This window comes from Lutjanus erythropterus, chromosome 16, assembly GCF_056507025.1.
Source record: "Lutjanus erythropterus isolate fLutEry1 chromosome 16, fLutEry1.hap2, whole genome shotgun sequence".
Classification (NCBI taxonomy): domain Eukaryota; kingdom Metazoa; phylum Chordata; class Actinopteri; order Lutjaniformes; family Lutjanidae; genus Lutjanus; species Lutjanus erythropterus.
In genome coordinates, this window is record NC_139332.1 from 27,165,539 (window position 1) to 27,178,094 (window position 12,556).

At 40.8% G+C, this 12,556-nt stretch overlaps 1 protein-coding gene across 1 annotated transcript in view; it reads right to left on the minus strand.

The window, feature by feature from the left end:
- Nucleotides 1-1,183: 1,183 nt before the first annotated feature.
- myo1g (myosin IG) overlaps nucleotides 1,184-12,556 on the minus strand; it is a 66,326-nt gene continuing 54,953 nt past the window's right edge. The window contains exon 22 of the mRNA XM_084738815.1: nucleotides 1,184-1,745. Coding sequence (XP_084594941.1) covers nucleotides 1,583-1,745 — 163 coding nt within the window. The 3' untranslated portion in view covers nucleotides 1,184-1,582. The remainder of the gene's footprint in view (nucleotides 1,746-12,556) is intronic.

A 12,556-nucleotide genomic window follows, 5' to 3' on the forward strand; every position in this document is an offset into this window, starting at 1 on the left:
GAAAACTGGCAGCGGACGACAAGAATTAAGCTCCCAGCCTGAACTGCTCGCTGAGATATGAAGAGTTTCAGTCCAAACTGAAATATCCACCATTTGAAAAAAATATGGGCAGTGCAGCAACCTTAAAGATTTAAAGCACAAATACTGCGCATGGCAGTGGATAATATCGTTTTTTAAAATTAACCTTTTGCAGTGAAATACTTCTTTTAAGCTTTAAAGTGAAGTTCTACAGATTTTACACGTCAAAGTCTGTTTATGGGTCTTGTTTTTGAGTCCTACTGTACATGTGAAAAAAGTTACAAGCCTTTTGTAGTTGCAAAGGTAGCTGCATAAAATTTGATACATTACCTCAAGTGATGTAATTTGAGTCAGTGTCAGTTGTTTTCAAGTTTGAAATTTACAAGAAAAAAGACCTGGGGTTGTGGAGTTTGAAAGATGTATAGGCCGCTCTTCGTCTCTGCTTAAGGCTAGAGGCTTGAGGCTTCATAACACACGTGAATCTGCAACAAATTGTTAATGGTAGAGTTGCATTGTGGGTAATGTAGTTGCAAGGAAGAAGGCAAGACCCCTCTCACAAACAAAAGAATCAAAATGTTGTTTTGACATTTCTTTGGCGTTCTTCTTTACTGAAAATGCACTGAACATGAGGAGGATTTGAAATTCAGTTCTGGGAAATCCTGTAAAATGATGTCTGCAGCGTGTGCGTGTGATTATCAACCCCGCTGATCTGATCCAGAGGACACCACAGGGACGAGGGAGGAAATAGCTCTTGCGTCACTGAGTCCAGTTTTCTCTGTCCATACAAACACCAGCACTTAAACTGATACTGTAAACTGACTATATTTGTACAGGAAATCCTCTGAACCGTGACGACACAACACGCCACTGAACTCTGAAAGACTCCTGACTTCTTTCATTCATATTTTCATGTCTTTAGTCTTACTCTAAAGCCCTACAGCACGTTTGAGAAAAATATTTTAATCTCTGTATAATGAAGAGTTGTCTTCAGCCATGCTGTCTACTCATGTGGTGAAGCATCGGGGACAAATTAACACACAGAGAACTCACTTAAGTAAAACCTGAATAATTTATTTTCTTCCACTGTCTTGTTTCTCTTTCCCATTTTTTGTTTTACTTCTGACATGGAATAATTGTCACAGTCTGCCAGTCTGCAACAGCAGGAGACAATGAACACAAAAAGAGTTTAATGTACAAAAATATATCTGGAATGTTTTGTCTTGATTATACTTATGCATTGTGATGTACAATTTGTCATTCAAAAAGTGCATTTACTTATGTTTTTGTGACATCTTCTCTTTACAAATCTTCAAATACCTTCTATAAAAGCAAAAGCAAAGACGGAAAATGTGTCCTGAGTCACTGATATTATAACAACCTGATTTCTGCAAGTTTGAGAATTTAAAATCGTAGAAACAATCATAGTAAACAGTTGCTTTTCGAGGCAAAGTCCTGACAGTTACATATTTACATCCCTCTTCATCTTCGTTGTGATGTTTTGTGGATACTGAGGGACCAGGTCTCGGCTGAGGTTAAACTTGTTGGTGGTTTGTTGGACGGACTGTTAGTTAGCGGGGACGAGCAGGACGAAACCATCTCGGCTCTTCTTGAAATCCACGTTGGTCTGACCGGGTTTGGTTTCCACGGAGACGCTCTTTGGTTTGCCCCGCATGTGGAGCTGCATGGCCGAGCGAGAAACCTTCACAGGAAACGGGACTTTTCTTATTCTGTAAGACAAAAAGACAAACACAGATTCTTGCATTATTATACTTGTTTTTCATTAATAAAGTTTAATCTGTGACCTCAACCTTCACTTCATTTCTTAACACCAGACAAACACTGGGGCCACATTCACACAGCCTATGCATACAGTCTCACAAGTCAAAAAGTGCTGAGCAGTTATGAGTGCGTAGGGATGTTGGTCCTGCACTGGAAACCAGGGTTGCCAGGTTTGTGTGACAAAGCCAGCCCAACTGCCAATAAAACCAGCGCTGGCCAGCAGAGAGCATAGGCATGTTTATATTAGAGTATATTATGGATATTTATTTATAAATATTATTCATGTAGTTTACATGCAAAAAGGACCACCCAACCAGCAGACAAAAAAATTAATCCTGCTACAACACTTCAAAAGTAGATCAATTCTGAGGGAAAAAGACAACCCTGCTTGTCAAAGACACAAATGCTTGCAGGACTGCATTTGTGCATTTAAAATAAAAATGCTCCCTCACAAGGAAGCTTTTGCAATCGCAGATAATGTTTTGAGAACTTGTATCACATGCAGTCGCCTGTTTTTTTTTTATCTGTTTGGGGTTTGAGACTAAACAAACACAATAGAGGAGCTCCATGTCTCACTGCTTATCGGTCGTTTTGCCTCTATTTTGGTGCATTTTGGGGCTCCTTCCTCTCTTAAAAAAAACAAAAAAAACAAAAATCCCCCCAAAACATTTGAATACTGATTTGGACGTTGATTACAACAGTAGAAGGTTTTGAGTCCTTTGCAGGTCAATGAAAATAAAAAACAATACTTCGTTTACACAGTTGTTTACAGAGAAATTTAACAGTAAACCAAACTAATATCAAACTGGAGCAACTGTGTTTCTTCAGGCAACCAAATTGCCCAACAATATCTAGCTGAAATCATGGCATCTGTGACTCAAGTTGTCAAAAGACACAGTATTGTTCACGGTGCATTTGTCATCAGTTGTGAGTTTGTGCATCACAGGTCAATAATAATTCCAATCACAGTGAGACCAGGTTCAAAACAGGTGTGTCTGATACCTTAACACAACTTTAACCCCAAAGCAGCTCCTCACAGAGATGAAGACCTGCAGTATGAGAATTTGTCTCATTCCATCATCATTGTGAGTATATTTTTCCACACAAACATCTCCCAAGCAGTGAGCAGATTCCACCTGATCTCATCCAGAGTGCAGGTGCTGTGGTGTCACACACCGAACCCGTCGGCTGACAGTTGGGACGAGGAAGTGCGTCTCTGCACAGTCAGCTGAAGACGATCCACTGTGAAGTCGCTGCTTCCTCTTGGCCCTCGGGGATCCTGCAGCCTCAGCCGGGCTCCAGTGACCCCACTGCTCCACCAAACACAGGCTGGCCGGTACGTGGCTCAGTCTCTGCTGTGTGCATGAAAAGAGACTCGTACCGTATCCACCTACGTCACACCCTGAGACCCGGGGGACTCTGGTTGATGTCCCTGGTTGTTGTGAGGATATTTTTTTCTGTGAATATATTCAGAGTGGTTTGTTGTTTTTCTGTCAGTAAAGAAACTTTGTTTGAACCCAACACGAAGGCTTTAAGCAGATGCAGAACAATATTTGCCAACACAGCTATTTGTGGACGCCTTTGAATGTTGATAATGTGACTGATAAGCAGCGCTGGCTCACGTATTTAGGCCAACTTGGCAACTGCCTGCCTACTTTGGCAAGAACGGCCCAACGTAACTGTTAGTGTCCTGACGGAGAGGTGCTCTTCAAAAACGTGGCTGAACATCATGGCAGATGAAGTCCCACTTCAAGGTGAATTTAATTTATGCAGATTACATAATTTTTTAGATGTTATGTAAGAGTTCTGGCAATCTGGTTTAGCACAGGAGATCCACACCAAGTGAGTGCATCAGATAAATTAAAATCTGAGAATAGAGACAGAAAACTGGCTCCACACTCTAAACCCCTGCAATACTGCATGTATTAAATATAAACGTATAAAAGACGTACAAGTCACGTGTTTATGTGTGCGGTTTGTGCTTCTGCATGCGAAAGAGAGGCACTGCATGATGTTTGTGTTTATTTTGTTTGAGTATGTGAACAGCACCAATGTGACATTGCTAAAATCGGCTTATTGACATTATTATGTAGAAGATTACATAGCAATCCATTTTAAACTGGCAACTGTGTGCACTTGAAGTCTACTCTTTGTGTGCAAAGAAAGCAGCTTTTTCAGCTCTGATAGCACTAAGCTAACGCCTTCCCCCTGCCTTTGTGCTGTGCTAAGCTAAACATGTTAAAGAAATATTTCTGTATTGTAAGGCTTACATGGTCAAAGTGTAACATAGCTAGTTGCATGAAACAATTTTCACTTGATAAGATCAATTAACTTCCCACTGAGCATTGTGTATCTACATGACAAGCATGGAAGGAGGCATAGGAATATTTAGGGAGAGACAGAAAAATGTCTCAATTAAATAAATCAGTCACTAAAAAATAACCAGATCCGAACCACATGCATGAAGAAAAATAATATTCTTTTGAAACTGTCACCAGTTTGTGTGTCTGCCACTTTATTTGCTTTAGTGCTAAAAGAAGTTGGACTCGCTGCACGTTTCCAGATCTGTGTCGCTATTCATCATAAGTCACTCCAACAGGTGTGGCCTTGCTCTCTATTTTCCAAAGTCCCATTTGGCCCCTCGTCAACCCCAAACTCCGCCTTGCTGAACCCCCTAAACCAGCTGTCCTGCCCGACTGGGCTGGACACAGGAACCCACTGACCTCCACATGGTTGTGATTTGTCTGTGATACTAATCTCATCCTGCCAGCTACCACAAGCCAAACCCGACACCAACCAGCAGAGCGTGCTGAGGAAAGCCTCTGGCTGTGCCTGAGGACAGTCGACGATCGGCTGTGAAGGCCTGCGGTGCAGCAATGTGCAGCTCTCTGCTGCTGCAGGAGGACAGATGAAGATACAGCCGAGTAAACACGACTGTCTGTCTTCATTTGAGTGCTTCTGTTCCGACACAGCTGGGTGATAAACAAGCGCCATTACAGTCTAAAATGGAAGTTTAATCAAAGCAGAATTTATACTCAACATATAACAACAACAAGAGTTTTGGCTGCGATGAGTTTTTGTCATTTCTTCCAATTCTTCTGACAAGCTACCCTGGAAACAGAGGAAGTAGCATAATGTTGTTATGGTGCTGCCAAACCTCTTAGGCAGGGAGAGGGTGGGGTAGATGGTTGGGTGTAATTTGTCTGTTTGACACCGGACACTGTGGTTTGCAGCCCGTCTCCAACCAACAATCAGCATGGTTTCTTTGAACTATGACCGTGATCGTTTCCTGACCTTAACCAAGTACTTTTAGTCCCCCAAACTTACAGTGACCCTCATTTATCTTTAGAGGTTGTTCACATTGAAAACTTTTTGTAATGGTTGTGTTGGACGGCACTAACAAATGACTCTTTTTTTCATTTAGCCTGCAACGCATTTCAAAAAAGCTGTGACTGGGGCAACAAAAGACAGTTGGGAAAGTTGTGGAATCCTCAAAAACACCTGTTTGAACTTTCCACAGGTATATGGGTCATGCAAGGATGTGGTGAGGTTCACCACATCCTTGCATGACAGTGGGCAAATAGTCATAGACACAGTTTAAGTTTAAGAGAGTGCTGTGATCTCTGACCCCTCGGGAAGCACTGTATTAAAAACCCACATAATTGTATAAAGAATATAACATGGGCTCAGAAACACTTTGGAAAACCACTGGGAGTTTGGACAGGGCAGCAAAGAGAAAGCCATATATCAACATCATACGTAATATGCTGCCAACTTCTCTGGGCCCACAATTGTCTGAGATGGACTGACACAAAGTGGAACCTCTGCTGAGTCCACATTTCAGATTTGATTTTAGAAATGGAGGTTGTGACATCCAGGCTAAAGACAAAAAGAACCATCCAGAAGGAACATATAGGTCTGCCATGCAGACAGCGTCTTTTTCAGAGATGTCCCTGCTTATTTCAGAGAGACAATTTCAAGACATTCTGCAGGTTACAACAGCTTGGCTTTATAGTAAATTAGTTCAGGTAGTAAACTGACCTGCCTGCAGCCCAGATCTGTCTCCTACTGAAAATCTGTGATGCATTATGAAGCACAAAATACAACAACTGAGACCCCAGACTTTTCAGCACCAGAAGTTGTACATCAAGCAAGAATGAGAAAGAATTTCACTTCCAAATTTTTAACAATGGGCATCTTCAGTTCCCAAACAGTCACTGAGTGTAGCTTATTCTCTTTCTGGCAAAGTAAGATAAAAAAAGATCAATTCCACTTTCATATCTGTGCAGTCCACATGAAACCAGCTAGCTTACCATAAAGACTGGACACAGGTGGAAATAGCTAGTGTAGCTCTTTAACAGGAACAAAACCCACCTGACAGCGTCTTTAAAGCTCACTAATTATCATGTTACATGTTGTATGTTTAATCCATACAAAAACAGTAGAAAAACATCAAGCTGTGGCTTCATGCTGGGTTTTGTACTGGATTATTTCTTGGCTTGGAGCAGCAACTTCCTGCTCAGAGCCAAGAAATATTTTTGGCACATAACCCATAAAACGGCCTGCACAATGGATTAAACAAAAGACATATATCGTGATAATTAGTGAGCTTTAGATGCATTGGTAAGTGAATTTTGTTACGGTTTTAGAAAGCCTGGCTTGCTGTTTAAACCTGCGTCCAGTCTTTATGCTAAGCTAAGCTGCCTAAATTTGAAAGGTCAGATAGAGTCGATCTTCTCATCTAACTCTTACCAGAAAGCAAATAAGCATATTTCCAAATGTCAAACTTCTCCTTTAAAAAGAAGGATTAATAAAATGAAGCCATCTCATCCTCACCTGTAGCTCTCCATCCATCAGCGCCCCTCCTCTCCACCCCACAGACCTCCTTTTCTTCCATCCCACAAGACTCAACACCCACTCGTCAACACAAGCTTACAATTTCCTCTTGCAATCCTAATTAGCGCTCCCCCAGCTGCCTGGCAACCATCACTGGGGCAACAGCAGCATCTACGGCCCTAGCAGTGGGGGCAACGTGGGCCGATGCCACTCGAGTCCTCGGGGGCAGGCGGGGAGCGGACCGACCCTGCTGGGTTAGTTTTGGCGTCACAGTGTTGATCATCGCCGCTCTCATCCATTATAATTACCATCACCGTCATCAGAAACAGCGGGCCCATCTCAACCAGCTGCACCCTGCGTCTTGAGTCTCCTCAGGGGGCATTCTGGGAAAAAAATGAGTCATACTGTACAGCAGAGCGAACGCATGTAGAGTGATTTCTATAATATGGTTTATGAAAAAACGCAGCGGTCTTGTGCTCGCACATGGCTTGAATCATAAATATGTCAGAAATGTGTGATGTACGTAGACTTCAATAATTTCCTTCGCGCTGATTAATTCTCAGGACCACCGACACATTTCTGAGATAAGATCAAATCAGCTTAAGAGCGAGTCAGTGAGGGAGCACGCAGCGGAGGAGCCGAGCGTCTCGTCAAATCGATTATCAATGAGGGACGACGGTCGAAGCTACCAGGGGTTTTTATGCAGCAGGAACATTAGTCCCACCTCGAGGGCAGCTGGCTGTTGTTGAGCTCCTCATATCAGCTGAGTGACAACACCACAAAACAGCCAAACATGTGCTTGCTGAGATAAAAACTCTTTTTTTAACTGATGAATTGCCTCGTAGTACTCGACACTACAGTGAGACCGTTGTCAGGAATAAAAACATTGCTGAGGAATCCATTTGTTTCACTCGGAGGTCGATTTTAAAGCAGCACGTGTGCCTCGTTTGAATCCACAAAGAGGCCTTTTGATGCCGGTGCAGTTTTTAAGGTCAGCAGTAGCCGGCTCTGTGAGTGCGCCCAGGAGGCTTTGAGACGCTCGAACAGAAAGTCCCCGAGATTTAACATCCGAGCAGGAGGCACAGTCAGGACGTCTTTATGAAATCCGCTCCTCCACAGACTCTTTGATGTAAACGTGTGGGAATGAGCTCATCGAGAAAATACGATGTAGAATTCACTGTTCCCGAGTCTTTTTCACTGCACGCTTGATGTTTCCCTCCCATCACACTGTTAAATCGTTCTTTTACATCACATCATCTCTTTCATGTCTTTCTGGAACTTCTTGTGAAATTTGTTTCACCTGAAAAGTGCTTTCAAATTTCATGCGAACATAATAAAATGATATAATGGTTTATGTAACATCCATATTTAATGTTTCATCATCTTACCGCCTATAACTGCATTTTGTATATAAAATTAGTTTGCTGACTGACTTGCTCAAATATGAGTTATTTGCAAAAGAGCATTAATCTCTGTACAACACAGTGTGAGCAAGTGAATTTGAGTTATACTGACACACTGCTTGTAACAATTAGGCTTATGTTAATATTATGTGCATGTATACACCAGTGGTGGAAGATCTTTTTACTCAAGTAAAAGTAGTGATACTGCAGTGTAAAATACTTAAAATGAACAGTCCTGCATTTAAATATTTACTTGATTAAAAGTACAAAAGTGTCCAAATATACTTAAAGTACAAAACGTAACTCAAACTCAAAGAGCACATTTTTGAATATTTTACACTGCGTTATTGGATTATAACTCATGATGCAATAATATGCACATTACTTTAATGTTGCAGCTAATCTGTAATGTTGCAGATCAAGTCTTTTTTTTATCCGTTACATCATAAGGTATTTATTGATTTGGTTGGTTGGTTTTGTATTAATTAATTAATTAATTTGGATCTGCAAAGAAACTAGTAACTAAAGCTGTAAAATAAATATAGTGGATTAGAAGTATAATGCAATAAAAATGGGAAATATTGAAATTTAGCACAAGTGCCTGAAAATTGCCCTTAACTGCAGTACTCGAGTAAATGCACTTGGTTAGTTTAGACCACTGGAATACCCAAACTTAAACTTTGGTTATCTACTGTAGGGATTTCAATTTACTCCATGACTGCGCTCCTCGGCTCCATTCAGCTGGATTTTGTTGGAGGAGTGACTTCAATAGCTCCTGCACTGGTCAGTAATTTTAATCCTGTCCAGAGTGAGTATGTCTGTGATTTTTCAATCCCCACTTATAATTACAGCCTTAATTACCTGCAGCTTTCCAGTTAACTCACTGGTCCTCCTGTAATTTAAGTCCATTCCAGAAAGACACTTTAAAAGTATATCTTTGAATCTTTATATGTGGAGCTGTGTTTATTGTGTTTAATCTGACAGACTCGTTAATTTCAACTCATACACTAAAGGTAAACTTTATTAGACAATATATTAACATCATTGTTCCCTTTCTTACTGTAAAAACCTGATCAACATTCAGATATAAAAGCAGTTTTTTAACTGCCAATGTTGATGAGAAAATTACAGCGATACAGAAATATTATACCAATATTAAATATGATATTAAAGCTCTGTTAAACTGGACTAGTATTATCAGAGGCCCACATGGGACTTAGAACTGACCTCTCATGTCTGTTTTTGCAGCACAGAATGAGCAAAGTCTGTATTCTATACAAACTTACTGACATTGTACCCCAAATATGATCTCAATAATCTACATTTCATCAATGTTTCAGAAGTAGAACATCTGTTCTTAAACAGTCACATCAACAGCATAATTAAACGGTGTTTTGCTCACTTTCTATATATGTTACAAGTATAAATAAACATTTGCAGCTCACTTATATCAAGCTACAGAGGCTTTGTGGCTATACTTGAATATAACAACCTGTGGTTGCTCCTGACCGCCTCTGTCATCATCAGTTTGCTGAATTAGTCGATCTCACAGCACATCTGTTTACTGCCGTTCAACAAATTATGAGACACTATCAAATTTCAAACCTGTTCAGTTGTCATGCTACCCAAAAAACAAAGGCAAAAACTACCCCAAATCACCAAGATGTCAACTGCATTATCACGCAACCTCTCTGTCTGGCAAAATATGGTAGGTATTACAAATTAAGATTAAAATTACTGATGACCTCCACATTTACTACAAATTAAAAGAGGTCTCCTGGTAATGCTTGTCCCATGTAATCTGCCTGTGATGACGGTCACATGATTTTCCCACTCATCTCTTGTAATTTGCCAGTGGCTTAAATGCCACCGGAAGGATGACTTTTGGAAGAGAAATATTTTATCACCCACTTCCTCCTGTATTATTAATCCTTTATGAATGGGGCTTTTGTAAGTCACTTGGGTATATTGTATATCCTAAGGTCGGGGTGTAGCAGCGAGGATTCAGAACCCTGTGAAGACAGAATGAAGCAGCAAATCTTTATTTGAAATGTCTGACGTTAAAAATATCATCGGATGGGAAAGTACAGGGAACATGTGACCATAAAATGACTTTTGTTCCAACTTGAACTATTGCGAGGGCGCACTGTAAGAAAGTGTAACACCAAGAACTGCAGCCTGAACTCACAAATTTCAATTCATCCACCTCCCAGGCCCCATGTACTGTACAACCCTGATTACAAAAAAGTTGGGACACTGTGTAAAACAAAATAGCATGTGAAAGTTTGTTAATCCTTGTTTTAATATCCTTAATTTAAAACAATACAAAGACAATATATTTGATGTTTTAGCTCATCAAATCATTCATTTTAATAAATATGTGCTTAGTCTGAATTTGATCCCAGTAAAACGTTTCAAAAAAAGTTGGGACAAGGCAACAAAAGACTGGGAAAGTTGTGTAATGCATCCATTTGGAACATTCAACAGGTAAACTGGTTAAAAGCAGGTGACAGCATCATGACTGGGTATGAAAGGGGCCTCCTTGATTGTTGGAAGTGTGGACAGACTAACAAAGACGGTTTAGGTGAGTTTTACATATTTTTCTGTCGAGTTTGAACGGAGTGTGTTTTCTGAGTAGTTAACGAGCCAATTAAGCTCGTCTTAGTTCGGTAAAAGAGAGAAACTTGAATTCAGAAGGTGTACAGTTGTAAAGGGAAAACTAGGTGTGAGAATATTTCATTTCTTGACACTCACACAGCATAATGTAGTGAATTCGCAGGTTGCACACATCTCCCACTTGAGAATGTATTGCCAATTGCTGGTTGATGAGCTGGCAATGGCTGCTTGGAAAGTTATCACAACCAACCCTTAGTCAATTTTGTCATGAACGACCACGAACATTTTGGCCAGACAGAGGGGTTGTGTTCACAGTGAAGCACAGTAAAGAGGCAGAAAACCCTACACAGCGAAGACTAGGTGAGACTGAGTGTATGGCAGGAGCGTGAATGGTCAGTGTGTGAAAACATGCTCACTTTCTTACAGCGGTAATCTGTGGTGGTGTCTTTCATGTGAATTCCTGGAAATTAAATGCTCATCTGCAATTTTCTGTCCCAGTCATATCTGTTGTTAATGCAAGTGTGCTGGAGAAGCATATCACATGATTAAGCTATGTCTTTCCACTCATGTCTTAAGGAATCCTATCTATTTTTCATATTTGACGATAATAAAATCTTCATGGAAAAATGATCAAACTAAGATTACTATAAATTACAACCGATCAAAGCAGCCAATCCTGTTTCTTCCTTTGTTGTTCCAGCTTCCAAAAACTGTGATAAAAGTTAAAATATTCTATTCTCCTTTTGCTGGGAACTCCCTACAACCAACTTAAAGACCTCTTTTGGTCCCTGGACCCCAGTTTGAAACAACTGTGCGCTCTCTCTCTTGACTATCGGCGAATGGAGAGCTGTTTTCTCTCAGCCTCTGCTCTGTGTTTGCTCCATGTGTTATAATTATGAAAGTAGCTTAAAAACACGAACATGAGGGTAACCATTTAGTGCATATTGCTGTCAATTAGTAGATAAATAGCCTAATCAGCCACGGTCAGTAATCAATACACACATTATTAAACCATTAATCAAACCAGTAACTACTGGCAGTCAATGTCAGACAACATTATCATGCATACCGAAGACGTCAGTGTTCCTGCAGTGGCAACAACACATAAAAACATATATATTAGCAGTTTGAATTAAACTGAAGCTCCCTGCGCTCTCCGAGGAAAATATTACATCAAACTCCCTTTAAAGTTCCTTTAAGAAATATGACTTTACTATGCAACCTAATTATTTTTCATTGCATGAAAACTGTGTCACGGTATCTAAATATGAGCATTTGGTCACAACATGAAAGGCAGAGACAGAAAAACACTGATACTAAACTGCCGCCAGCTCTGCTCGCACACACTGAACTGAAATGTGTAGGATAAAAGCGTATTTTTTATACAGATGCTGAATTATTCACACACACACGCTGATAGCAGCCAGTCACTGATGATAACGATCCTGTTTGATGCAGAGCGGCTGTAATCGACAGCTAGATTCAGACTGGACTTTGTGGATACATAACTGAACCACATGACCTGCTGGCGCTATGGGAACTGAGAGGGAAGTAGGTCGGTGTGTTAAGATACACTGTTTACATCCACCTGGGTTAAAAGCTGTTGCCATAGTTACTCTCCATATGATCCTGTGCCATGTATCAGACCAAAACTAGAACCAGATCAGAGGCTGTGGCATTGAAAAACCACACAAAAGAGACACGGAGCGAGGGACACGGAGCTGACCGAGGAGAGTTCAGAGCCCGAGCTGCCTCTCCTGTTGCTCCGACCGGCAGGACCGACTAAGACGAACACATTGAGGACAGCCACTGAGGGAGGAGAAAAGAGAGGAGGCTATTTCAAGCTTGGGATGACGCCTTTCACGACCTAAAAAGTGAATTTAGACTAGAGAGGGCTGATTTTG